The sequence below is a fragment of the Phaethon aethereus genome, assembly GCF_964289735.1.
Source record: "Phaethon aethereus genome assembly, chromosome: 21".
Taxonomy (NCBI): domain Eukaryota; kingdom Metazoa; phylum Chordata; class Aves; order Phaethontiformes; family Phaethontidae; genus Phaethon; species Phaethon aethereus.
The window spans coordinates 2,668,576-2,696,156 of NC_138597.1; the positions used below are offsets into that span (position 1 = coordinate 2,668,576).

General features: G+C 51.9%; 5 protein-coding genes across 5 annotated transcripts; 1 reads left to right on the forward strand and 4 right to left on the reverse strand.

Annotated features, from left to right (window-relative positions):
- Positions 1-3,647: 3,647 nt before the first annotated feature.
- On the forward strand, positions 3,648-11,305 carry OTUD3 (OTU deubiquitinase 3; the record flags this gene model as incomplete). The annotated part of the gene is made up of 8 exons (XM_082009346.1): positions 3,648-3,817; positions 4,503-4,651; positions 5,423-5,535; positions 8,683-8,805; positions 9,514-9,639; positions 10,225-10,321; positions 10,603-10,784; positions 11,129-11,305. The coding sequence occupies 8 exons, from the start codon at positions 3,648-3,650 to the stop codon at positions 11,303-11,305; spliced, it is 1,137 nt and encodes a 378-aa protein (XP_081865472.1).
- A 3,852-nt stretch (positions 11,306-15,157) lies between these two features.
- LOC309412379 (group IIE secretory phospholipase A2-like) lies at positions 15,158-17,787 on the reverse strand (the record flags this gene model as incomplete). The annotated part of the gene is made up of 4 exons (XM_082009270.1): positions 15,158-16,205; positions 16,779-16,885; positions 17,434-17,581; positions 17,760-17,787. 4 exons carry the CDS (start codon positions 17,785-17,787, stop codon positions 16,063-16,065), a joined length of 426 nt encoding a protein of 141 aa, XP_081865396.1. The 3' UTR covers positions 15,158-16,062.
- A 3,191-nt stretch (positions 17,788-20,978) lies between these two features.
- LOC309412565 (basic phospholipase A2 sphenotoxin subunit B-like) lies at positions 20,979-22,158 on the reverse strand (the record flags this gene model as incomplete). Its single annotated transcript, XM_082009494.1, has 4 exons — positions 20,979-21,103; positions 21,242-21,348; positions 21,836-21,971; positions 22,119-22,158. 4 exons carry the CDS (start codon positions 22,156-22,158, stop codon positions 20,979-20,981), a joined length of 408 nt encoding a protein of 135 aa, XP_081865620.1.
- Positions 22,159-23,045: 887 nt separating this feature from the next.
- LOC309412334 (basic phospholipase A2-like) lies at positions 23,046-24,064 on the reverse strand (the record flags this gene model as incomplete). The annotated part of the gene is made up of 4 exons (XM_082009219.1): positions 23,046-23,229; positions 23,283-23,357; positions 23,468-23,681; positions 24,016-24,064. The coding sequence occupies 4 exons, from the start codon at positions 24,062-24,064 to the stop codon at positions 23,046-23,048; spliced, it is 522 nt and encodes a 173-aa protein (XP_081865345.1).
- A 1,844-nt stretch (positions 24,065-25,908) lies between these two features.
- Positions 25,909-27,445, reverse strand: LOC309412426 (phospholipase A2, membrane associated-like; the record flags this gene model as incomplete). The annotated part of the gene is made up of 4 exons (XM_082009325.1): positions 25,909-26,054; positions 26,356-26,462; positions 26,717-26,864; positions 27,409-27,445. 4 exons carry the CDS (start codon positions 27,443-27,445, stop codon positions 25,909-25,911), a joined length of 438 nt encoding a protein of 145 aa, XP_081865451.1.
- Positions 27,446-27,581: the final 136 nt, after the last annotated feature.

Below are 27,581 nucleotides of genomic sequence, written 5' to 3' on the forward strand. Positions count from 1 at the left end.
CTGTTAAAAAGTAAAGATCTGGGAAAATAGAAGACAGACCTTCCATTTTTACAATGCTTTAGAAATTTCAAAGTTAGTCAGTCAGTTCTTGTGTCCAAAATGGAACCGTCTTAAAATTTACAGATTCTCAATGGTTAGAACAGTTATGAAACTGGCTTGCAGATGTTGGGAAGCTGGAACAGACACCAAGAGGGGCAACTACACTCCTAACTTAAGTATTTCAGTTAAGAACTAGGTGGAATGGATCCATGCCTCCATGTCCGTTTGCTCTGTCTTCTAGCAACGGGTGCATTTTGCATGGCTTTCAACTGTATGTGCTGGAAACTCGGAGCTGGTTGAGAGGCGTGGTTGTTTTGCTACAGGTGCTCCTCAGCAATGAGGACAACTCGCTCAAGAGGTCCTCATACTTCGGAGCCATCCTCGTGCTTCCTTGGGGCTGCAGTTCACTGCCATGTGGATCAGGGACCCTGAGGGAGGAAGTGTGATCTAGCGTGGAGGCTCAGGAAGCCACAACTGTGCGGTTCCTGGGCTGTGGTTTTGGCACTGCTGTTCAGGAGCATGTGGTCTCTCTTGCCCAATTCTTATTGGTCATATTGTATTAGAAATGTCTATTCATTGTTGTCCTCTGTTGATGAAATTTTCTGCCAACTGTCAAAGGACATGCCCTAACTTTGACTCATTTTTCTCCTCGGCGTCACGAGTGATGTTGACTGGCTTGCATGCAGGTTGTACGTAACTGCATTGCCTATAGCCCTCTAATGATACTGAGGCTAATTCCTCTTTCATTCAGTGTTTGCAGTCAGTTTGTAGACTCATCTGGCTTTCCTGCTATTAGTATGTTTGCATAAGAAAATGTGTTTCCATGGAATGCTTCTTACAGACTTGTTTATAACAGGAAACGTGTATAAAAAAGTAGTCATGTCATTTCAGAGTAAAATCCTCACTTGCCATCGGGCTTTGAGCACAATAATATCCAAAACATCCGAGAAGATACTGCTGACAGTTCTGTGAGTGAGCTTCCTCCTGTGCTCAAGCCGCGTTTCAGATTGTTGTGATTCTGGACAAGAGGAGCTTAAAAAAAAAAAAAAAAGGGCGACTTCAAAACGGTCTTGATGCAAAGCCTGTTATTGTATCCCCCGGTACGCAGCATACGTTTGAGCAAAGCAGAGAGCTGCTGTGAATGGGCAGTTGCCTTCAGATTTACAACGCATTGTCTGGTGTGACAAGGAATTTTTTAGGCTGAGGTTGTTCTTGGTGGTGAGCAAAGCTACAGCAGATCATGCTCGGAAGCAGCCTCATCGCCGGTACTAACAAATGCTCATTTGACCTGAAACGCCTCATGGGAGAATCCTACCTGGCAATTTTATCTTGCCTTGTTAGTCTGTGATGTGCTTCCATGGCACCTCTGTAATATTCGTGCCAAGGGAGCTGAATCACTTCTTATCTCAGTGTCTGTCCCCACATTTGGAGTGTTTTCTTAGCATTCAACCGTTCGGATGCGCCTGCTGACCACAGAGCTGGGAATTGGACATCAGTTCGACTGATGGGCAGTGGTTCTGACAGCACCAGGCAGATTCTGTCACGATTCCTGCAGAGCAGGGCAAGGAAAACCAGAAGGGACAGCGTAGATGCATTGATGAGGGTGTTAGCGGTAGATGACTTCTTTAACTGGTTACTGTGGGAAGAGTGGAAGCGTGGCAGAGTACCAGGACAAAGTCATGAAAAGTCCTGGCAGTCAGGGGAGGTCCCTGGAGACTGGAAATGGGGAAACATCGCACCCGTTTTTAAAAAGAGCAGAAAGGAGGACCCTGGGAACTACTGACCCGTCAGCCTCACCTCTGTGCCTGGGAAGGTCATGGAGCAGATCCTCCTAGGAGCTCTGCTAGGGCCATGGAGACAGGGAGGTGATTCGAGGCAGCCAGCATGGCTGCACCAAGGGCAGGTCCTGCCTGGCTGACTTAGAGGCCTTCTATGATGGAATGACCGCAGCAGTGGACAAGGGAAGAGCTACTGATTTCATCTGTCTGGACCTGCTGTAAGGCCTTGGACATGGTCCCCCACAACACACTTCTCTCTGAATTGCAGAGCTGGATGTGACAGGCGGGCTGTGGGGCGCATGAGGAATTGGCCACTGGTCGCACCCAGAGCGCCGTGGCCAACAGCCCCAGGGCCAGATGGAGATGGGTGACGAGCGGGGTCCTTCAGGGCTCCGTGCCAGGACTGGGACTCTCTGGTATCTTCACCAATGACAGACAGGGACCGAGCACAGGGACTGAGCACACCCTCGGCGACAGGGCAGAGGACACCGAGCCGAGTGGGGGTCAACACACCACAGGAACGGGATGCCGTCCAGAGGGACCGGGATGGGCTCAAGGCATGGGCCTGGGGAACCTACGGAGGGGCCACAAGGCCAAGGGCAGCATCCTGCACCCGGGTCGGGGCAGCCCCGGTACCCGTACAGGCTGGGGATGAAGGGACAGAGAGCAGCCCTGCCGGGAGGGTCCTGGGGGTGCTGGGGGATGGAAAGCTGGCCAGGAACTGGCTGCAGAAGCTCACAGACCTGATGGCTGCTGCCTCAGGCCTAAAGGGGGCCGAGGAGAAATGCAGGGACAGACTCTGCAGCAGGGCCCGCAGCGACAGGACGAGCACTAACGGCTCTCGGCCAAAACAGGGCAGATTTGGGCTAGATCTAGGGAAGGCGTTTTCCACTCTGACGGGGAGGGACCCCCAGCCCAGGTTGCCCAGAGAGGGGGCAGACGCCCTGTCCCTGGAAACACCCCGGGACAGCTTGGATGGGGCTCAGAGCAACCTTGCTCCAGGTGAAGATGCCCCTGGTCAGGGCAGGGGGTTGGACAAGGTGGCCTGGACAGGGCGCTTCCGACCCAAACTGTTGTGTGATGACAAGCAGGGCCTCTTCCCCAAGAGCCACGCTCCGGACGAGTCACCCTCTTGTTGCTGTGCCCACACTGCAGTTCAGAGGAGTTTCCCTCGCTGCCCGCAGAAATGAGACGCGAGGGTTCAGCATATGACAGGTATTACATTTAATTGCTGCTGTTTCAGCTTTTCTCCTGCCCCGTCATTGCTGTCAGCCATGTTCTCATGGTGCCACCTCGTGGGTAGTCCATCTTCTCCCCTCTCTTAATTTCCTTTTCCGTTCCATTTTGGAGCGTTGATTTGGTGCTGACTAGAGCACCAAAGTGACGGTTTATAACCAGAGAAGAAAATGAGAGCAGCCACCCGGTCCCCACGCGTGGGAGGTGTGCTGGGGGCTGCGGCCATGCCCCTGAGGAGAAGCCCCTGGGCAGCGGAGGGCAATTAACAGCAGAGGTTAATGAGGGGCAGAATCTGGTACGATATTACTGATTTATGGTGCTACTCTTTCCCCGCGGGTCACCCTTCTCCCAGATGCTCGTGACGCTTGGCTGCGACTGCCTTTGGTCCCTAAAGCCTCCTGCTTCCCCCAACCTCAGTTTCCCTCCGGGACCCGCTGCACTCGCCTTCCTCCTCCTCCTCCTCCTGGAGGACTCCGCCTGGGAGAGTGCGGGTAGAGCGGCGGCGCTGTGGCCACTCGTGCTCCTCTCTATGGTGGCGCTCCGCGGTCACGTGAGGGCCGCCGGTGGCGCAGGCGCAGTGGTCGCCCGGCGGGGATGTCCCGCAAGCAGGCGGCCAGGGCGCGGCCTGCCGCCGGAGCTAGGAAGGTGCGGCGGCTACGGCAGCCCCTCGACGGACCGGCTGCGGGCCCCGGTTCGGGAGGTGGGGGCCTGGCCGGGCAACTCCGGGCCCTCGGCCTCAAGCTGCGGGAGGTGCCGGGCGATGGGTGAGCGCCGCGCCGCGTCTCCCTGGCACCCCCGGAGCCGGCACTTCCATGGGCCTCCTGTCCCCGGGGGTTGAGGGCTTTCTCCTCCCCCGGGTGGTGTGGGGGGCCTGTGTTCCTGGGGGCTGAGAGCTTTCCCCTCGGGGTCGAGTGGAGATGAGGGCTTCCCTGCTGTAGCCTGCAGGGATCAGGGGGCTCTGCTCGGGGTCTGTGTCACGTGGGCCTGAGGGCTCTGCTAGTCCCAGGCCTGATGCCCAGCGGGGCTGGGGGCTCTACTGGCCAGCTGAGTAGTAGGGAGGCCCATAGGCACTGGGAGAAAGGGGAATTAGGTGTGTCTGATGAGGCATTGCGTCGTGGATCTCTGGGTTGTCCTTTGTTCCATTATGTCATTTGTCTTGATGTCGGTTTAAGAGAGTTTGGCCCAGTGCTATTATGGCCCTTGATTTACTGGAGTTGATGACAATATTTCTGCCAGCACTTCTAATTTCAGCAGCCATTCAAAGCACAGGGAATAGGTGCTACTTCACATTCATACCCTTGTTGAACCCACCAGGCAGAAAGAGTGCAGCTCTTTTCCTTTCCCGTTAACACCATATTCCTTTCCGCTGCTGCGCCAGGATCATTGATTTAATGGTGTAGCTGTTAGCTACCTTTCAGACACACTAACTTGCATTTCTCTTTTTGGTAGCAATTGTTTGTTTCGGGCCCTCGGTGACCAGCTTGAGGGGCACTCACGGAACCACCTCAGACATCGCCAGGAAACGGTGGATTACATGATAAAGCAGCGGGAGGATTTTGAGCCTTTTGTGGAGGATGATGTGCCCTTTGAGAAACACGGTATGGTCTCCATAGGACACTAATGGAATGGTTATTGTGTAATGCGATGACATCTCCTTTGAGCAGCTTCTTACTAAAGAGTTCCTCATCCCTGAACTGTGCTCGAGCTCCTCTCTAGTCTTTGGAAACAGTGAGTTTACACTTCTCTCTGTTATGTTTCTGTAGAAAGATGAGCTATTAAACTTGTATTCAGTTTGTCTTGGAAATTGTTTAAATTTAGGAGAAACTTGGAGAAGGAAAGAGAGGCACAAAAAGGCAAGGAGTAAAAATTTGATGTTTTCGAAAGGAACTTGCAAAAATTGTCTAGCTCTGCTTGAATACCGGTGGGTGTTGAGCGGATTTCTTTTTTTCCTGGACACTTGATATTTCATATTGGTAACCTAGGGGAAGATCCAAAGCAGAGTCCAACACAGCCTTTGTTCTAAGAGCTTCGAGGATGTGCCAAGTACCATGCAGGTGATGCATGAAAATGGTTTGGTCATTTAATACGTGACGCTCTTCCTTCTGAGCTAACGCAGAGCTGACAGTCTTGCCTAATCCAAGGGTGTACTGCGGTGGGGTTTTTTTTGAGGTTTCTGTGGTCGTTTAAGACACGTTAACTTCTGTCGCTGCCAAATTCTTGCCTCAGCCGTCACTGTTTCACAGCTGGGATTTCCTTGCCAGAATTTCTTGGGCTTGTGTTGAAATTTTGCTACTCGCTATCCCTCCAGTGCTTTTGGAAGCACTGTCAGAAACTAGGTTTCAAACTCTTCTGAATGTTTTTTCCTTTAGTTACCAATTTGGCAAAGCCTGGTACCTTTGCTGGCAACGATGCTATTGTGGCCTTTGCAAGGAACAATCAAATGAATGTGGTTATTCATCAGCTTAATGCTCCGCTGTGGCAGGTGAGAAACAAAACTTCTCTATTTTGGCCTAATTTTTAGCTGATGAATACAAATAGTGTTGAAACCTCATCATCTGTTAAAAGAGAGCAGTGGGTAGCCATAGTTAGCTGGACACAGTGTAGAGCTGTGCTTGCTTTTTCAGCCTTGAAGGAAAACACTCCAGAGTTCAGCTAGGAGGAGAGGGAATGAAAGAAAACAATACCTGTGTGAAAGATAAATGTGTGGAGACAGAGCAGCATGTTTTAGTTTGGTTTTGAGCTACTGGCTTCATTGGTATGTTTCTCTCTCCTGAAGATCAGGCTACACGTGAGGTGACTTTTCTGATAGGAATTTGAGCCAGGCTTAAGGAAACCTGTATCATAAGGTTCAGGAATATGGAAGTGAAGGTACAGCAGGGCGATCCCTGCAATGGGTTGGAACAAAGATCCAGCAGTTCTGCATGGGATTTGGAGTGAGAAGGTTTCTGACAGTTGGAGAAATGAGGTTCTGGACTGGGCAGAAGAGGGAAGAAGCCTTAAAACCTTAAGGCAGTGTTTAATCAGCTTCTGGAAAGGACTGTGCGTATGTTTTCTTCTGACAGCGGGGCATGGGAACAAGTAATCCGTCAGGTCCCTCCTACTCCTTTGCTGTTTTTCTGTTGCAAGGCCACACTGGAATGGGTCCATGCTCAATCTCTGCCTGTTTATGGAGCACGTGAGAACCTGTATTCAAGTCAGGATCATTTCTGGCCCCAATTTACAGACAGAACCAATGAAGTATGTAGATTAAACAGGGCAATAAAGATAAAAGACCAGATGAAAGCTGTCAGTGGCGTCTTAAATAGATTTGAAACAGTGTCGGGTGGATTCCTGAGCCCAAACAAGTTTAAACTCTTATTTATATGGCAGCTGTGGGCAGTAAGACAGCTAACATACATGTAAAAAAAAAAAGTGTACCTGACAATTACAGAAATGGGTGGGAATACTCAACTGGCTGGCCTGCGAGAGTGTACAGAGGTAATGACCCTGCAGGAGAGTTCGTGGGGCAGCTGTTCATGTTTTGTTACTGTTTGGAACTGGATACTCACCTCAGTCCGCTCAACTCTTACCCATAATTTTGTATATCCTCTCAAAAAACCCTAAACTCTTCCCCCGCCCCCCCCCACCCCCACCCCCCGTTCATTAACCTTTCCAGGGTTGTAAATACAGAGTTTGTGACGAGGTTCTGTTTTGCTTGAGTGTAGTCTCATTAGTGAAAGGCTGTCTTAGGGTCTTGAGCCATAAGTAGAACGAGCTGTTAATAGTTGTAACATAAGGAGTCTCCTACCTGCACAGAGGATACGTCAGGGCATCACCACATGGTGACGTTGGTGAGTTGCTAGACTCGACTAACCCAGGACACCCTCTTTCTTAATTTTCTGTACTTCAATATACATTTTTCTTCCCCTCTCTCTCTTTTGGAGCTCCAGCAATATTTTTAGAAAGATTAGATGTTGAAAAAGAGAGCATTTCCAGAGAGGCACATCAGCAAGATGCTTAAAGCAGATGGTGTGAATATCTCCTTTGGTCCCAACTCTAAAGCAGATAGTGAATTATCCTTTAATTTTACGAGAACTGTTTGTATCTGCTGCAGGTAAGCTGGAAAACTATGAGCAGAAGTGTTCAGGACCTCCAGCTCTGGCCTAATCAAAAGCTCTTTGGAGGTGGGCATCTCTGCACGGACCTTCCAGGGCTTTAAACACCCTTTGCCTTTTTTGATAGTGACTGTCAATGTGGAGCTTCAAGTTAGCTCACATGTATAGGTTATTTTATTGACTTAAACTGCTTATCTTTTTTTCAGTGTTTTTGCCAGTTTTTTATCTGCAGCTATTTTTTACTTACAGTTCCAACATATTGTGGAAAGAACATGCAAAAAGAGGCTTCATTACCGAGAGCTAAATTGACTAATTTTCAGAATAATCTTTCAAGAGCTTTGGGATTTGTTAGATACCTATTTAGGCTCTGGCGGAGGAGAAATGTTGAAAATAAATCTTACTCAGATCCATAACTTAATAGAGTAAAAGATAGGGTAAAAGGCAGATGTCAAGTATAACCAAGTGTTGAGTTGGAACTTAAAGGTGAACAAGTGTAAAGTAGATGAATGGAGAATATCTGTTGTGAAATCCGAAGTCATTTGTGCAACACAAACTGCAGACGTGGTTGAAAGGTGAAAGGTGTAAGGTGTATGCTCTGTAAGTTGGGATAAGCTGATTCAAATACGTGAAAGGATTGGGAAATTTGGGAGCCCTAAAGCAAGCATTGCTTGTCCTTTGTTTACTGACATCTTCTCCAAGAAAGCTGTCAGATCTTTGAACTCTGACTTTGACGGGTAAGCAAAGCAGATCTGCAAATGCAATGTAACTTTCTGCATTCCTTGCAAGAGCTGGAATGCTGTGTAGCTTTTAGTTAACAGTTTGAGACACTGACGATTGGGGTAAGAATTATCCTCACATCAGTACAGATAATACTCGGAGCAGGAATTTTCTACAGAAACTGCTGTACTTGGTGCTGACAAAGCAAAGGAACATTTGGTTATTAACAGTGTTCCTGAATGGAGTTAATACATTTTCCTGGTTTGGCTTTACTTCTATTAGTCTTTCTTTAAAAACAAAACATAGCCACTTTGAATGCTAACTGTTAAAACAGCATCTTGTCCCAACTGCAAAACAAAACTTACTCTGGGTGACTGTTTCCGCTGTGGTCATAACTTGAACAGACTCTTTTTTTCCCCACCCCTCATGTTTGAGGGGAAAAAGGCATTGTACACTCAATGGGAGCTGTCGCTGAAATTGGGTTTGGGAAGATCATCAGAAAACAGCTTCTGTAGAAAGTGTAGAAAATAGCTTCCCACTGAAATATTTCCATAACATGTTTTGTTTGTTGATGATGTGACTGACCCAATGTTGTGTTCTGGTTTTCGAACATTATCTTTGAGACAGAAGCCCTGGGGTTACTGTAGGCACATCTGGATTATTAGGCCAACTCTTCCAGTTTAAAGATGCTTCAGTAGCTGCATACTTTGCTTCCGATCAGTGTTCATCATTGCTTCAAAAAAAAAACCAAAACTTTGAAAAATATAATTCTAAAGTTGATTGCAAATCCTCATTTGCTATTTATTTGTTTCATTTAGATTCGGGGCACAGACAAAAACAACGTGAGGGAACTGCACATTGCGTATCGTTACGGAGAGCACTACGACAGTGTGAGGAGAATCAATGACGATTCTGAAGCTCCAGCGTATCTTCAGATGGAGGTCGGTTATGACAGACTGACCTGAGTCAGCTATGGGTGATAGATAAAACAGATGAACGTTACCCGTTGATTTCCTGTCTCATTTGCATTGAGATTGAGAAAAGTTTGGTCCCTCTGTCATGCTGGAGATAGAAAAGACCCTAAGGCCCTTGTAACTAGTGCTGCATGCTCTCTTGAGGCAGGCTGTGAAGTGTTTAAATTCCTGGGTTGAAAATCCATCCCGGATCTGATGCTGTGATGTGGGCTGTAGATGTCTTGAAGCAATCCCAGCTAAATTACATACTCGTGCACTTCGAATGCAAAAATAAAGGGAAAGGAGGAAAGAGACGGAAATGCAGCTGGATACAACAGTACTCTTCATATCTCTGTGTTAAGGAGTAAGCTGTGCTGAACTTAAAGCTCTCTGCACAGAATTGTATGTGTGGCATCATAAATAAATTAATATCTGACTTCAAAAGCCAGTGATAGTTTATTGGTATGCATGATCTTGTAGTATGTGCAAGTTTGCTCAGTGGTGTGTGAGCCGTGGGAAATGGTGTCAATGATGATGGAAGTTACACAGTTTCCACGATGCTTTGATGCAGGATATTCCTGAGAAAAATGCGCCATAATAATTACATTTATTATGATGTCAGATTTTTTTTTTACTGCATATGATGAACTTGCTGCATGTGCTTGTGTGATCTGCTGGGCTTTGCTTTTCTTGCAGACACTTTGCAAAAATGATGCGAATAAGGAGGAGAAAGTGAAGCCGCAGAAGGGTGACTTTGAAGAGGAGATTGAATTTGAAATGGAAAACGCTATACAAAAAGTGTGTAATGCAACTGGATGTTCAGTAAGTATTGAGTAGCCTGCCTATGCTTAGTGTTCAAACCTCCTTGATACATGAAAGTAGCCTTGGGAGAAGTTCTAAAAAGCATTCAGCTTGGACAATTTTATTCCACAGCTGCAAATCAGGATGGTTTTCATCCTAGGCTCAACCCTTAAATGCAGATGAAATATGTACTCCGTGTGGATACCTAATAATTCTGGAAGGTTTATCTTCCAATCTCTCAGAAAACTTGCTTTAAAACAAATTCTGTAAAATTTGAAATCCTTTGAGCGTGTCTGTAGTTGAATGTCCCAAATGACTAGATCCTCTGTAAATCTTAGCCGCTGTCACTGGATAGCCTGTGTGGTTCCTGCAGATTGCCACTTGCAGTGTGCACATACAGAGAACAGAAGGGACCAAGAGTGAAACAGTTACTCCTTTTTCCTGATATCTTTAGGTTTTTAAGATTTTCCTCCCTCACCTTTTTCAGAAATGGAATACAGGCTAATTGAAAGGTCATTAAAGCAGACAGCCTCAGTGGCGCAGATGGTTGTTATTCTATGTCAGTGATTTGAACTCTCTTTGGTCTTACCTTTCTCTTGTGGACAGGACATTGATTTAGTAAGCCGGATTCTGGAAGTGGAAGACTACAATATAGAATCGGCAACATTTGCCATCTTTCAAGCGAACGAAGTGGAAAGAATCAGTAAGTACATGGAGTTTGTCACCTTCTGTGACAATGTTCACCGTAAACAGCAGTTCAACGGGGACAGGAGTGGTTGAAGCTTGCTGTTGGCTGTGCTGCCACCTCAGCCTTTCTGTGGTCAGGAAGGATATTAGTGAGGGCAGATTCAGTCCAGCTTCTGAGGGAAAAACAAAACAAAACAAAAAAACCCCCACTTTTCCAAGTCTGGAAGAAGGAAATGGCTGACACTGAGACAGCTTCTGGGTAGCGTGTGTCTGAGGAAAAACCTCTGTTGTTGGTAGGTACTGAGGAGCAGCATGATCCCCAGAGCAAAGATCAGAACTCCAGTAGCAGAACCCTGTGGGAAGAAAACGGAACTGATTCAAGAATGTTTGGAAATCAAAGCTTGCGTCAAGGTGAAATAGAAAACAACAAAGGACGGGCTAGATCCAATGAAGAGAACCGAGCTAGCAGAAACCCAAAGGTTTGTAAAGGGTGGTTTGGCAGTGATTTACACGTCCTTTAACGATTAGGGGAATGCTTGGGATTGCTTAATCGGCAACTGTCTTCTCCTTTGAATTACAAAGAGCCTCCCCTTACTGCATTATGTTGCTGCTACAGCTGTGACTTCTCCAGTACAAACATTTGTTAGTGACATGTGGCACTCTTCCCACAATGACAGAAAATAAACTCCAGATAAGTAGTTTGGAATAAACATTCTCTGGCATCTGCTTTGATATCTCCTTGTCTCTTTTCCAGTGTATTATTTTTCCCCAACTGAGCAGAAAAGTGTGTTTTCAATGTTGTGTTTTCATCCTTCCTTTTCAGGTATCTAAGAAACAAAAGAAGGAACAGCAGCGGTTAGAGAAGAAGAAGCGGCAGGAAGAAAGGCACCGACAAAAGGTCTCGGCCAACAAGAGTAACTGTGCAGATAGCAGCCTGAGAGAGACAGACTCAAACAACCACGTCACCTTGGTGAAGGCCATGGCAGCTCTAAACATATGATCAAATGTGTTCCGAGTGCTCTGGTGAGAAAAGCAAATAAAACTGATGAAGACAAAACTCCCCTTAAGTAAATTTCCAAGCATCCGTTGTTATCTTAAAAACCGTTTCTGTGGAGATCTCTAAGCACACATGAACTTCCTGTTTCATTGATTGTGGGGTGAACAATTACTCAGTAATTCTGCATCAACCTGTGTGTGACAAGAGTTCTTTGAACTTTCAAAAAAATTAGAGACTTTGTTTTTAGAATTTTGGAGTTAGTTGAAGGTGAAGAACTGAGAACCATTTCTTCACACAGCAGTGTCAGATTTGCTTTGAGATCTCTTGGTGTGCTTAAATTATTTTCTTTTTTATAGCAACCTTTTACTTGGTTATGCTTGGAGAAGCTTTATTTTACCTTGCTGTCAGGGAAAGCTTAACAGTTCTCAACTCAGGAATGTGTTTGGGGTTTTTTTTTTTTCCCCTATTTAAATTCAAATAAAGTAAGGGAACAGAATCCCAGAATCCTTTCCAAAGCTAAGTGTGTCAGCCAATACTGTACCAACCATGAGATTCCTCTTCTTTCCCCATGCAAAATGCAATGATCGGTTTTAATCTCACTAGAACTGCTTGTGTTGCACTGGGCTGTTTCAGAAGTGATTCCTACATGAAGGGAGAATGGAATTGCTGTGTCCATGCTTCCTTCTTGCTGAAGTTTGAGATCAGCTCATCTGCTAGCTGTTGAGACCTTTGGAGAGAAAAATAATAATAATACCAGTGGACTTATGAGCCTGCAGAGCCGATTCATCCCATCTGGTGAAGTCTAATGAGGTAGCAGAATGCGGCATGAGCAGGCATGAGGTTTCTGTGGAGTGTTGTTACTTGGACATCTGGAATCTCATCTCTTTGCCGCGGTCTGGAGCTTTTGGGCTACTCCAGAGCTTTAGTCCAAGCCAGGAACTTGATAGTTGTTAGTCCCCCAAAAAAGTAGTATAGACAAAGGATCAAGAGTCCTGGGAACAAGCTTCCAAGTAGCAGTGGTCACTGGGAACCCTGCCTACTTCACTCTTCATAAATCAAGCTTTTTCCAGGATAGGATTTTTTTTCATCTTAAATTCCCCTTCGGTAAGGTCACCAGGTACTGTAGAATGTACAGCTTGAATTCTGTGATGCTATCCACCATAGAATTGGGAATTTGGCCTGAAGTGTGAGGACTGTGGGACTTGGCCCTAGATTTGTGCCTTGCAGTGTTTCAGCTTCACTTAGGTTTTTGGACTTGTATCAAGCACTGATCTTGACGAAAGCATATGTGCACTTACACACACAATAGATAACAGGAGACACCTCATCAGCCAGGGCTAGATTTTTTGAAAGTAAGGAGTGTTACTTTTGAAAAAATTCTGTGCGTTCTTTGAAGTTTCCAAATCGGCACAGAAATATAAATGCCTTTTTTGACTGAACTGCCAAGATCTGAGCTAGTACTTTTTCATAAGCTCTGCTACTCTATCAAGAGCATGTGAAGAATAAAAAGAAAGGAGCTCTAAGTCCTGGTGGTGTAGAACAGGCTTTAATGCTGGTGAAGAAATTCCTTTGGTTCCTGTAATGAGGTTGGTGGAAATAAAAAGTAATACAAAGCAGCTCTTAGGCTTTTAGGCAAAGCAGTGTGTGAAGGGCTGCTCTGAGTGCCAGTGGTAGGCACAGGTAGCTGCTGTCGAGGGAAATCGGAGTGGTATTTCACAGGTAGGATAAGCCTTCAATTCACAGTACTATTCTTGAAGTGAAAAATGATTTTGCTAAAATCCATTTTATGCCAATTTTCAGACGGCCTGTTGTTGGCAGCATTACTTCCTGGAATGCTTTTTCCCAAAAACAGTCACTTTTACAGTAGTGGATAGAACGGCGAGTCGTAGCTTAGTGGGGAGAAAGTGCAAGTCACTTCACTGCTGTGAAGGGTTGAAGACGGTGGGCGTAGCGAGGTAGTTCAGGGAAATGTGCCACCTTTGTCTTGCCCAGCTGCATTTCGAGTTGAAAGGCAGGTGTGTTCTGCAAGTTTGAGAAGATAATAAGAATTTGCAGCTGTACACTATGAATAAGTTGTTTGATCTTAATAAATTGCTTTTTTGTCTTCCTGAGCCAGAGCTGGTATTATTAGGACATACAACAAGGATTATTGCTGCTTCCAGCCTGGAGAGCTGTGAAGGGAGTTGTCCTGTAGTCAGCAGCCAGGAAGCTGAGCTTCTGTAGGTGTGAAGGGACCTGCAAAACCCAACCTCAGCCTGGCCAGGATAAAACGGGCAGGCCTGCAACAGCAATGGGTTGTAAAGAGCAGAGAGAGAGGCTGACCTTCAGCTCATGGCCTCTGATTCCTGTAACAAATCTGTGGCCGAAAATGCTTTAATTTCCAAGTGTAGTATGATTAAAACAAACTCTTAATGTGCCGGGCTCTTAAGTCTCGTTAGACCAGTCAAAATCTCTTTGATTTTGCCAGGATAGCTTTGTACCTGCACAAACATTTTGTATCCAAAGGTGTTAAAACTTTCATTTTTGTCTGTTTTTAGAATTTTTTTCCTTTAGCTGCTGAAATCTCCACTTGCCCTTACAATGTGTATTTTTTCTAGGGAATCCTTGTGCAGCCTTCCTCAGGGAACTTGCTTTTACGCAGGAAATTTGCTTTGCAAACAGGTCGTGGATTTTCCTTGCAGGAGGAAGGGAGGCGAGAAACAAGAGAAGAGAAACATCGTGATTCATCGCCTGTGTTTACTCCTTGGTGGGGCTAACCGTGCTTTGTAATACGTGATCATGGGACAGGGAGCACTGCACGTTCCCTTGGTGTTTGAGGAGGATTACCTAGTTGTTCCCTCATGGAGGGTCACGAGTGGGCAGGGGGCCAGGAGTGTGCTTCGACTGCTGCCGGACCGGCACTGTCAGCCTCTTGAAGGCGAGTACGCAGCAGGGCAACGTAGAAAGCTGCTTTCCCTGCATCCTGTCTACCACCATCATCTTCCTCAGACTTTTTTTTCCCAAATCCTGCACCTGCAGGATGGACTTGAGTTGAAGGGGAAGCTTTAAGCATTTAGCCAGGTCCTGTCTGATGTCCCTAAGTATGTCTTGGCCTTGCCATGTGTAGGAGGGCTTTTCTGCTTGCGCTGCTTGGTTTCTGGGGTTCCCCATTCCCTTTTGGTTTATTTAACAACAGTTTCACCTCGTCTGCAGTGCCTGAACGTCAGAAGTCATGTCACCCATGGTATCCACATCTGCAGTGCTCTCGGATTCCTTTTCTGTTGGAGTCTGTTGAAACTACACGAGAGATTTCTTTTCCTTTCCCTGCTCCGGACTCTCAGCAGGGCACGCGCTGCGGTTACCAAACCCTAACTCCTCTGGTTTTGGATTCTGAGTGCAATAAAGGTGGCAAAGATGCACCAGCTGAACTGCGTGAATGGAGTTGTGTGTATGGTGCGTGCTGTGGGTTAAAAGGCAAAACTTTCAGATTGATTTAATGAGTCTGCACAACCTGAACCGTTCCTGGGGATGCGATCCGGCTCCCGGGGTCTACGTTCACCTGCCGGCTTTTGCTAGTGTCAGAAACTTGGCTGAAAGCAGGGGAAATTGGGTCATTCTTCGTGTTGGTGTTCCAGCGTTGTATAAAATGGAGATGGTTTGTGCTCGTGCTGAGCTGTTCCTTGCCGCTGCCTGGAGCAGAGCCTGTTTGCAGGCTCAAAGCTTAGAGAGCAGCATCAGCTTCACCAGCTCGCTCTCATCCCAAAGCCCTCATCCCAAAGCCCTCACGAGGCACTGGAAAATGCGTGAAGAGGAGAGACGAGTGTTTTGGGAGTGTAAAGACACCATGTTTACTGTAGGAAGCGTGGGGAAGGGATCTTGCTCCTGGTGAAACACTTAATGGAGTCAGGTAGGAGCCCCCAATGCTGAAGTGAAACTCGAAGAAAATCCCCTTAAAACCCCTTTATTTTAGGAGCCCTCACTCGGGGGGTGTGCAGAACACCTCTCCGGAGGTGGCCCGGGCCTGAGGGCCAGCTGGCCCTAGCTCGTTAGGGCTAATTGCAGATTGCCTGCAGCTGCAGTGAGGGAGGAGATGGTGCAGGAGCAGCCTGAGGAGACCTGCCTGGCCTGCTCCAGCCCTGTCAGGGCCTGTGGGAGACAGGGTGCAAGAGTGAGCCACCCCAAACCCCCGAGACCACCGCCACTGTACTCCCCCACGGCTTTAGTGAGTATTAATTGCTTAAATAGTCGTTAGGAGCGGGACAGGGCTGTGTTGCGGCCGAGCTCCCTGAGGGGAGCTGGCTTTGGGGTCGGGGTGCGGCAGCCATATGCTGGTTCTGTTGATCTTGGTTTTGTGTTTGGGGTTTTTTTTTTTTCTTTCTCCAAAGTTCTTATACGGGTTGGCTGCTGAAATGTCCCTTCTGGTAAATGTTTTTTAAGAAAAAGATGCAAAACTGTTTGCATGCATAAATATTTACTTCAGAAAATGAGCCGTGAAACTCTGTGCTGTTTCCTACCCCTTCCACCACCGATTCCTGAAACACGAACGCGATGCTGGATGCGCTTTACAAATTGCCTTTGAAAATTTATTTTTATTTGTAGGGATACCCTCATTTTTAGGATTTATTTAATCAGGGGGAGGGGGGCTTTCCCTGTGCACCAGCTCTGGGGAAAGGTGCTGGAGGCCTTTTGGGGTGCAGCAAGGCCGGGCCCCACCCGACCGCAGGGAAAGGCCAAAACCCCCCATTTTAGACCATTTCCATCAGGATTCAAGCCCGGCGTGTCTAGCAGGAGGGAGTTGGGCCCTTGCACAGTAAATTGGGGTAATTCTTGTAAGAGTTGCGGTAGGTCCGGGCTGTCCGTTGGAAGCACTCTGCCGCGCGCTTGTCGCACTCGCAGCTCTGTCTTTGGCACCAAGTCCCAGAACCTGGAAGAAAATTTGGGAGGGGGGCTGGAGTCAGGGGACGTCTTCTGGACCGTCCCCGTGGCGTACGCAGCCCCCCACATTGAGTTTGGGCGGTCTCAGGTAGTCCTCTTGCCTCTGGTGCATGGAGCTCCCTGGCTAGGAACCACGCGTGGCCCTGGAGGCACCATTTAATTGGCTTTCTCTACCCATCTGTGTATAGATACTTGCTTTGACCGCAGGGAAGTGCTTCGTTTTGATCCACTTGCCGGGAAACGGCAGCCTTTGCACTGGGGAAATCGCGGCGGCAGTGCCAGGTCCCCATCCAAGACGGGAGGGTCACCTCAAACCCTCAGTATCTGGCCTCTACAGAAGGCCAAGCCCCCTCCTGTGCGAGGTCTCCAAGCTCTAAACTTCACCATAGTCCTAGCAAATACGTTTGCCCTATTCCTGGCACTTATCCCTCATTTCCACCCCCTTCCCACAGAGTGGTTTCCAAGCCAGGATGGTCTAAAGGGTATCTCGGAAGAGGGGTTCCCGGAGAGCGTTGTGGTTGTGCCTTCCCGCCCGGGGCTTTGACCCCACGCCGTCTCTTACCACAGGTTATCTGGCTGCTCCGAGTGGAGTATTTGTACGTGACCAGTTTGGGACTGCAGCGGGGGCAAGACAGCTTCCTGTAGCAGCAGTCGTGGGCATGGCAGCACCTGGGAGCACAAGAGTTGTGGTCAGGGCAGGACAGGCAGCCGTGGGGACGATACTACGGTGCTGAACGTCTGCTGGCGCACGGCCCCCGTGAGGAGCGTCTTGCCCTTGCTGGCGGGTCGCGCCGCGCCGCAGCCATGTTCTCCTCGGCATCGCCCTCGCGCTCGAGTGCCCGTGCCGCGGGAGCGAGGGAGGGTGACTCGCGCCTTTCTGGCATCGTCGGCGCAGTGCGCTCGCTGCTTTCCCGTTGCTCTGCTGCGGGGCCTTTGCAGGACGTCTAACGGCAGCTTGCCATTAGCCCGGGTGCTGGTTGGAGCCCGACGCGTTTCTGCCCGACGCTACAAAGGCGGAAGAAACGCTGGTACACGCCACTCCCCCCCGCTACTGCCGCGAAGCAGCTTTTTTTTTTAAAGAGGTGTTAAGGACGATGGTTTTTTTTGCCTTGCGCTCTCGGCTCCCGGGGCCAGCGTTCCCTGCGCTGCGCCCGGGGCGAGGGAGGCGAGGAGGGGGCTGGGGGCACCCGCTCTGCTTGCACCAGGCCCCGACTTACCAGTCAGTCGCATCCAGCGGCTGTTTGGATCCCCCCAAGCCGCAGTAACAGCCGTAACCGTTGTAGGACAGCGCCGATTTCCCGGTCTTGTGCTTAATCATTGAACCGAACTGAAGCACGTTGCAGCTGGCGGGGGCCAGCCCTGCGACTGGAGACGGGGGCGGTTAGGAGCACCGGGAAAAGCAACCTCCCATCCCCCCCCTCCATAGCAAAAATGAGCGTTTTCCCCCTCCCCAACTTCATTGTTTTCGGAGGGAGGTTGCGAGCGCCGGGCTTTCCCTATCGCCTCGTCCCGCGGGGTGAGAGCTGGGGCGGGGGGTACTCACAGAAGAGGAGCAGCACGAAGAGCTTCATGTCTGGCGGCGGCAGCGCCGGTGTTTTGGGGATCCGAGGTGCCACCGGTCACACCTTTTATGGCCGGCGTGTACCCGCTCGGCGGGGCCCCTCCTTTGGAGAACCCAAAGCGGGCAAATACTGACAATCCTCGCCGTATCGGTCCTGCGACGCGCGCGAGCCTCTCTCGGCGTTGCCGAAGGCCCCGGCTGCGGGGTGCAGGGGAGGTTTCGGTGGACTGGGATGAGTGGAGCAGACTGGTATTGAGTGCGTGCATGGCGCTGGGTATCTCAGCATCCCAATGCCTCCCTGAACAAAAGGGAGAACTTGAGGGAGAACGGGGACCTCCTGGCTCCTGGGTGACTATTAGTTTTTTTGAGGTCTCGGCTAGAAAACGCCATTCGATACCTTACTGTTTCCATCACAACTTACCCAGGCAGAGAGAAAACACAGCCCCTGCGAAGCATCCTCCGCTTCTGACTTACCAAAGCGGGTGAGACACAGCGCCGTGAGCCAAGGAAGGTCCTTCAGAACTACGGCTGCAGGTAGGACCGAGCAAAGGTCCCGTAGGCTGGTTTTCGTGTTAGGAGGAACTTGTCACCTTGCGCATGGGGATGCTCCATCGCTTTCCTCACGTGCGCGGGGTCTTGCTCTCAAAACAGAGCTGGCAACGCTCATGGGCTGTTGCACGAGGTGTCTGGTTCGCCTTTGTGTAAAAGCAAAATCAGGCAAGCAGCAGGGTAAGGAAAAAAAAAAAAAAGCAAGTGGTGTATAATGGAAGGGTCAAAAAAGAGGGTGGTTATGTCATGCTTGGTGAGAATCCCTCGTTAAATAGGTGATGCCGAACAATCATTTTAGCAGTTTTCTTCTGGCGGAGATTGCAGGTGCGTAGCGCTCTGCGGGGAACCCCGGCACGGGCAGGCAGCGAGCCAGGGGGAGGAAATCCCCCCCCATCGCTGATAGGGAAACTGAGGCAGGGAACGAGGATGTGGTTTGTGTGGAAAAGGGAGAGATGGTGAGAAAAGGGAACTCGCGTCAGGGCCTCGGCGAAACCTCTTCCCAGCTCTGGCACGCGCCGTTTGCCTCGTCTGCTCTCCGGCCCGATTTAAGGAGACCAGTGGGATGGCAGCGAGTTAATTAGCCAAACTGGGGCTAATTCAAGACTTTCTGGGTCCGCAGCCAGCCTTTATCGCCGGGGACTAAGGTATGTTTTTGTGCATCAAACCGGCTGAGCTTCCAGGTGAAAGACTCCCCGCCCCAGCTCCTCTACCTGCGGCAGGTTTGCAGTAGCCCTTCCCCAGATGTGAAATAACCCCCTCCCCGGGGCAGGACGTGGATTTGGTTTCTTTTTCGTGGTACGCAAAACGCAACTTTTACAGCCCGGTTTATTGCAATGTAGCGACAGGGTGCAGTATCCCAGCCAACACACCAGCGCTTGGAGCTCTGTATGAATGGATTCATACAGCCAGGTGTCCGAACAGAAAAATACATGGATAGTTAAAATTCACCTAGAATTTAAACAGGGAGTGTCTTTCGGCTCATCCTGCCCGCAGTCTGTCTGCGTGATCGCCCCTATCCCATCTCGGCGAGGATTTGAGCCTTGGCTTATGCCTTGCAAGCAGCTGTTGGGTGAAGGGCTGCCCGCTCCTTCCCTTCCTCGTCTCCCCCAGGATTAAAGGCTTCTGGACGAGGAGGATGGTTGAGCTTGATGCCTGGGTTACACCCAGAGGGAAGCGTTTCTGATTTAAGAGATATTTCCTGGTGCCGTTGACTTTGGGGCAAGCCAGGGTGGGAATTACAGCTGCCGATTCTCAGGGCATCAGTCTCTGAGGAAATAGTGTTTCGGTGCTGTGGCTGTATTCCATTGCCGCGCCTCACGGTGGTTTGCCGCGCTGAGACCTCCCAGGGGGTCAACCCCGCTGAATGGCTCCACCGGGCAGAAAATCTGTGCCGTGGGGATGCTTGGAGGTCGGGGCGGGGGGGAAGCAGCCACAGCCTGAACTGCTTTTTCCTAGGGGATGTGCTCGGGGTTGTTGCAGAATTGGGCCAAAACATTCTTTTCTGGTGAGAAATCTGTTTTGCTCTGTGCTGGGCGTGAGGCAAGAGCGAGCTCCCGGCCACCCTGTCGCAGCAAAGGTTGCCAGCGCCCGGCCCTGCCGCAGCGTCGCGCCTGTCTGCAGCCCTTTGCACCAGCTTTGATTTCTCTATCTCGGCGGCAATTGCAAATTTTCGGAGCCTGAAGGCTCGGGGCTAAGCGGGGAGGGGGAGTTCACGGGCGCAGACGCGTCGTTTCTCGGGTGGCACAGACTGACTTCTCCCTCTCCTGCAAAAAGGGGATGATACTGGTGGGCAACGCAGGCAGCCGGGGCAGTAGCATTACAAATCGCCTCCCTGACCCACCGCGTGCTCCACGCGCTGGTTATTTGTGCGTTGACCTTTGAGCTGCTGCTGGACTAACCTTAAAAATTTGCACGTGCAAAGCGGCTTTTTTTATCCCGGCGGTGTTTATCTCCCCATGCTGTGCCTCAGCTGCCAAAACCAGGCGCAAACCAGGCAGAGGCGAGTTCCAAGCTCCTGTGGAAATGTTGCTGCAGGACGCAAAAGGTCCCGATTTTCGGTGCTAACTCACTGGCCTGCAGGTTTTGGTCTGTTCGAAACGGGCTCTCAACTCTGCTGCTCACCTCTGGTTTTTAACTGATGGGGTTTTTTCTGGGTATTTCAACGGGAAGCCTAGCGAAGAGGTCATCCTCTCCTCGCCAGCTGCCAGGGGTGGCCGCTGGGCTCGGCTGAGTCACGTCACACCCAGGACCGATGTTTTGTGCGTTCTGTTTTTATTTTGGAACAACGGAAGAGAATCTGCAGCAAAGCAAAAAGCAGAGGGAGCCGACAGGCTGCACGGGGAGCACGAGCCAAGGGGAAACGAGTCCCAGTGGAGAGGCTCGCGCTGGTCTCCGGCTATCTCGCCCTTTGCAGGGACGAGGCGCAGGTGTCCACCCCTCCCTTGTTTTTCTGTGCTGAACCATTGCATCTGCGCGGCTCTCCCTCCTCGGATCCAGTGTATAATGACGCAGCTTCATGAGAGGGCGGTTGTCCTCGTGTCGAAGCCAAAAAGCCCCCAGGAGGAGACCCGCCAGGGCTGGGAAACGCTCCCGACACCACACCGTCCCTTTGCTTATCGGCCTGGAGGTGGTTTTGCAAAGAGCCCTTTTGCTTCAACACCGCCCGGCTCGTCCCCGGCACTTGCTGCGACGCCGGAGCAGCGCCCGGCCACGCATCCGGCAGAGCCGAGCTGCCCGCTCGCACCTGCAGGCACCTCTCTGGCACCAGGTCCCGGAGCCTGCAGGGACCCGAGGAAAAGCACATCCGAGACCTCCTTTTTGGGAAGATCCCCAAGGTGCTGCCCCAAAAAAGGGCACCGCAAAGTAGGGAGGGGGTCTGGGAAGAGACGTCCCGAACTGCAACTGTGGGGACTTACTGCAGGTGGGAATTCCTGCTCGGGGGGCCGAGAGGGGCTGGATCGGTCCCACGCGGCACCGCCGTGCAGCCAGCTTGGCATAGCAGCAGGCACGGAGCAGGCAGCACCTGCAGCGAGAAGGAGAGCCCGGCCTCATCCGAAATACGGCACCGGCTGCTTCTAACCTACCTGATACAGGCTCTACAAGCCGGGTGGGAAGAGCCACCAGCATTTGCATCCTCCTCCTGCTCTAAATGGCCCAGAAGTTGCTATTCCCAGCCCGTTCCCTCGCCAAGCCCCTTCCCTGCCTCCCCGTGCAACCCCTGCCCCGGTCCCAGAGCCCTTGTGCACCCTGGCTTGGGGCCGGGGCCCGTCCCGCTCCTCTGGTGCCATCCCCTTGGCTTCAGGCCGTTGTTGACCCACCTGACTATAGGGCTGGAATGAGGGGAGTTCCCTAAAACCCCTTCCCCTTCTGCTGCTGCCCCTCGCCTGGTCTGCATTTTGCAAAGCGTCAGAGGGTGCCGCTGGGGTTGCTCACGAGCCCCGGGGTTACCCCAGGGCCAGCGTTAGCCAGCCTGGGCCAGCGTTAGCCCCCCCCAGCAGCGTTGCCTGTACCGGTCCATTGAAGCCTTCCCCGTGCCGCTGCTGCCCCATCCCGAGTAGCAACCATGGGCGCTCAGATTTCCGACGGTGCTTCCCTCCAGCCCCGGTGCGAACGTGCGCGGGAGCTTCCCACGGGCCGTGAACACACCTCGAGAGACCGGAAAATGTGATTTTGGCAAGTTATATGCAGAAAGCAGGCACAGGGAGCCAGCGGGGAAGGAGGGCTGTGCTGGGGGGGGCTCCCCAGGGGTTTTGGGGATGCTCTGCGTGGAGGTTGGGGAAAAGCCACACTTACTGCAGGCAAACAGCACCACCAGCGTCAGCGGGACCTTCATCTTCCTCTCACCCGGGCCTGGGAGGAGAAACAGAGGACAAACTCGCAGCCAGGCAGCGTGGGCTGGTCGACAGACGCTGCTGTGCAACCCTCGTCCCTCTGAAATCGGGTCAAATCCTCCCCAAAACACTTCGGCGGGAGGAAGGTGTGCTGCCTCGCCGCTGCGTTGCTGCCTCCTGGCCGAAAGCAAACGCTTTCTGAAGCTGTCCCACCACCTGAGCATCTCCCACCGCCCGTCCCAGCCCTTTCGGTACCCGGGGCATCGCTTTGCAGCACCAGCGCAGCGGGTCCCACGGGGCTGCAACTCCCCAACTGCGTGTTTTATCTGAAAGCAATGACGCTTCATCTACCGGTGCGGGGAACGGCAGAAAGCAGCACGCCTGCTGCCTCCTCCCAACGCGTCCCCCCCGCCCCGTATTTTTGTTTCCGCAGCAGCAATGCAACCGCCCCGTCGCAGCGGCGGGGCGAGGGTGGGAGTCGCTCACCGGGGGATCGATCCGGCTCCGATTCCTCGCTGCCAGTCCCTCCTCCCGGGGAGAGCGCTGCCCTCCCTTGTCCGTCCCGCGGGCTCCAAACTGGAAGCGCTGAAATGACTTGTCTGGCCCAAAAATGCTTTATGCTACGCCCCTTCCCTCGCCGGCCAAACCCCCCCTCTCCCCGTGGGCTGCAGCCCGGAGTGACGCAGGGGCTGAGGCAGGGTTTTTGAGAAGTTTGGGGTGTGTTTGGGGAGGATGATGTATTTAGGGGGATTTCTCTCTCCCTGCCCAGCAGCAGCTCACAGAGGACCGGGGTGGTTTAAGCACGCCGTTTATTTTCACGTCGATTAAATTTACAGCAGCGGGACGTTTTTACAGAAGCCGTTGCTTCGGCCCCGCACCCCGGCTCCCGTCACCGGCACCGGCTTTTGGGGTAGAAGCGGTAGCGTTTGCTGTAGCTCCTGATGCTTCGCTTCAGGCAAAGCGCCAGGCTGCGGTCGCACTCGCAGCAGAGCCGGGCGCAGCGGGAGCCTTCTCCTGCAGGCAGAGGGGAGCCCAGGGTCAGCCCCGGTTTGGGGGGGCGGGCGTGACACCCCCTTCACCGGGGTCCTACTTACTGCAGGAGGGGCTGCCGCCGTGCCAGCCGTACCGGTAGCCCTGCGTCTTGGCATCGCAGCGGTAGCTCAGGAGGTTGTCGTAGCAGATATCGTGCAGCTCGCAGCATCTGTAGGGGAACTCGTGGCTTTGGGGATTGTTTTGGGGGTGTCCCCCCCCCTCAATTTGAAACAGTGTGAGGATGCGTTGGAGCAGGGGGATTTTGAAGTGGACGCTTACCTGTCCGTGGCGTCCTTGGGCTGCCCTTGGCCCCCCAGGCCGCAGTAGCAGCCGTAGGAGGAGTAATACAGCAAAGCGTTTTTCCCCGTCGCCTTCGTGATCACCTTGTGCAGCTCCCAGAGGCTCCCGTGAGCCGGGGACAAGCCTGGGGGGGGAGATCTGTGGGGCTCACGCCCGGCTCCCCGGCAGCATCCCCATCCCTCCAGCCCCCAAACTGGGGGGTGATGTCTTCAAAACGAGTAGATGCAACAGAGAGGAAACTTATTCCCCACTCGGTGCAGGAGAGTTGGTGGGTCTTTGGGAGGGGTGGTGATGGGGAAAGGTTAAGAAATCACCAGCCCGGTCCCAATTTCCACGGGTATAACTGCACGGAGAGCCGTGGGGCTGGTGCGAGCGAGGGCACTTACCCCACGCAAACAGCACAGCGAAGGCCAGGAGAGAGTTCATCTTTTGGACAGCCCTGGGAGAGGAAACCAAACCATTTCCCCATTATATCAACCACTTTCTTTTTAACTTCCCACCTCGTCTGGGGCAGACATGTTCCCCACCTCCAGGGATTAGGGGAGATGAGGGGGGCGAGGACGCGCCCGTCGCCATCGCTTCGGCACAAAGCGCCGCTGCGTCGGGGATGGGATCGGACGGCGGAGGGGTGGGAAAAAGCAAAATGAAGGGAAAGGAAGACAAGTTGGAGGAACGGTCGGCCCTCGAGGGCTGCAGCCCGCCGCTCTGCCTCTGGGCTGGCATCTCAGGCAGCCTCTCCTTTGCTCCCGCTGTCCCGGCACGGGCCTCGCTCCCTGCTTGTGCGGCGACTCCTGGTTAAAGTCGGAAAGCAGGGAAAAGCGTTCCTCCATCCCCGCTTACCTCGGGAAAGCCGCCGCGTGCTCGCAGGCCCCTGCAGCCGGCGGAGCTTGCTTTATATAGGGTTTGCTCTCCGCTGTCAGACACTCGTTCCCCCAGATCTTGCTGACTGGGCTTTCCTGCAAAGGAGAAGGCGTCGTCCTTCCTCTTTACCGGAATGCAAGAAATCCCCCCAACGCCCCGGCTCCGTACCCCGTGCACGGGGGCCGGCGCTGGGCGGGATGAGCTGGCAAAGCAGCACCATTTCCAGGAGGAAGCTCTCTGCCCCCGGTCAGAGATGCCCGAGGACCTTTTTCTCTGCCCTCCCCAGCACCACGATGCCGTATCGGAGGGGAACGAACAGCCCCTGATTCAGCTTTTGCGTCCCGGCAGCCGCACACGAAGCGGGTTTGGGGTTTTCGAGGGGTCGTAGGGTTTGGGAGCTGTCCCTCTGCCACGCTGCAAAGGTGATTTGGGGCGAGTTATCGGTTCTTTGGGAAACATATATGGGTAACATATAGGCAAATGCGCAGTTCCCAGGAACACGGGGTTACGCAGATACTGGATGATTAAACGCTTACCTGCCATGGGAGGAGAGTGAAGCAAAATGGATGTTTTGGGACGAGTGAATGCAGCTTCTCTTTATTTCTCTCTGTATGATTTTCCACCTCCTCATTGCAACCCCTATGCAGAACTCCTCCCTTATGGAGAAACCATTTAGTCCCCAACTTAACTGCCCTCCTAAATTAGCATCTGCCTTGGGATGGACGAGGTTTTGAAATCCTCCCTGCTCTGCAGATAACTATTCCTTAGCCTTAATTTTGGTCACCATTTTTACATACGTGCCAGAGGAGGGTCTCAAATCATCTCCCACATTTTCTCACTTCCATTATTCATATAAAAACATCTTTCTGCTCTATCTTGCCTGCCCCTTAATGCACCCTTTCGTTTTAGCTCCGGGCGTGCGTTCAGCTAGTGGGAAAGGGTGTTGGGAGAAGCCAAAAAACCCAACTGCCTTCAGGGCTCGCCGCTGGGGAATTATTTTGTTAACAAAACCCCAGGGAGTTTTACTTGGTGGCATTTATTTGTCCCCATTTCTCAATGCAAAGTGCTCATCCGTAGCTGGGGATCCAGCAATGTTGCTCCGCAGCGGGATAGACCTGCGAATTACAGCCACTGTCGGGATGGTGGGAATATCGGGGCGTCAGGCAGATGGTGTGGCTAAGCTGTGAGATGCAAAAACACTCCCCAGACTCGGCAGCCCAGAGGCCACCGTTGCAGAGCCTCAATCTCAGTGGCTCTTACAGAAAAACACCACCGAGAACCATTTTGAATATTTTTTATTTCATTCTCTTTGCTGGGAAATGAAATCAAGAGAGAAAAGAGAGGGGGCAGGGACAAAAAAATGGAAGTTGATGTGTCTTTCTGGGAACTGGGGGATCTCCATCCGTAATGTGTGCGTGTCCCTCCTCACCCCGAGCATCACTTTGCGGGGAGTCTTGCTGGCTCCGGCTCCGTTCAGCCTCCACGTCAGGCTTCTCTTGCCATTTTGCAATGGGGAAAGCCAGTCAAAATCTGCAAACTTGGGTGCAGATTTCTCCTCCTCAGCACTGGAGCTTACTTCCTCGGCATTTCAGCTTGAAATAGAAGCGGTAGGATTTATTGTAGGAATGCAAAGTGCTCGCGAAGCACGAAGCCACCGCCTTGTCGCATAGGCAGGTCTCTCTCTTGCACCAGCTCTGCTCGTTACCTGTGGGGAAAAAACACGGTGCTCTGCAGTGGCTTTTCCAGCTGGCATCGGCCACAGGGTCCCCTTGGAGCACCCCCAACGCTGGGAGCTGCCCGGGGGAAGCGTGTGAAGAAGCTTGCCGTGGTGCTCGTCCTCTCCAACCTGCCTGCGTCCCTTGTGGTGCCCTTTTATTTATTGTACGCACCCGACCGGGCATCAGGCTGGTTTCCTCCCCGGGGGAGGATGCCCTCCTGTGGGGTCCTGGGGAGCGGGGCTGGTTCCCCACCTCCGTGGGACCCCCCTCCCGCTCAGCGGTACTCACCGCAGACGATGTCTCCATTGGCGACGTCGAAGTGGTAGGGGGTTATCAGGGGTCTGCACTTGCCCTCTCTCAGCTTCTTGTAGCAGCAGTCGTGGGCATGGCAGCACCTGCGGAGACATCGTCTCGCACCGCTGCCCCCGAGCCCTCCCTCACCACATTTGGAAGGTAAAGGAAAGCCCAGCCTCACGTTTAAGGTAACCGGGAGGAAGGGGGTGACAAGGCAGCGGCAAGATGTGGCTGCAGAATGGTGCAGAACCCCTTCTCGGAGCACACCGGTGCCGGCAGGCTGCCGGCAAGGAGCTTTTTAGGGAGCAAACCCTGCACCCAGGTGACAAGTGGCGATGCTTTTCCAGGTACTCACCAGTCGGTGGAGTCCACCGGGGTCCCTCTGCCCCCGATGCCGCAGAAGCACCCATACCAGCTGTAGGAGAGCAGGGCGCTTTTCCCCGTGGTCGACTTGATCATCTGCTCCAGCTCCAAAACGCTGCCGCAAGCCGCCGGCAGCAGCCCTGCGGAGAGGCAGAGGGACGGGCTCGCACCGGCGCGCAGCGAGGAGGCAGGCAGCACTCCCCACGCCTCACACTGGGCAGGGGAATTAAATAAGTCTGGCGTTGCGGGAAATACATGCTTTCAGGCATGCGAACCTTGAGATGCCCCCAAAAACCTCCTCAGGATTATGTCTGGTTTCCTGCAGCTACCTGAGTTGGTCTGGCAGAAGGTATTACTGCTCTCTGTACAGGCTGTGCCACGCTTGCGTCCTGCAGCCGGCAATGCCGCATTGCCAGGATCAGTCCTGGGCTCGGCACGGGCAGGAAAGCGGGTGACAACACGCTCCAGGGCCTCGTAAAATAAATATGGAGCATGCCAAAGCCTCACGGTCACGAAGACCTCTGGGACTACAGCAGTGCTACGCGAAAGCATTAGAGAGAAACTACAAAATTTGCAAAATTTAAAACAAAAACCTGAATCATGCACAAAGACTCTGGGTTTGTAGGTCTTTTTTTGCCACGCAGACGAGATCCCGGCCTGGCCCGGTGAAACTGGGGCACTTACCGCAAGCCAAGAGGATGGCAAAGATGAGATTCTTCATCCTCAAGGCTGGCCCTGGAGGAGGAAACCGCGGTGAGCCGCAGCCCGGGGGCAGGACAGGTGCTGCCCCGTGCCAAGGGCATGGAGCCGGTCGGGTGCACGCTGGCAGCACCGCATGGTGATGCTAGTGTCGCCGT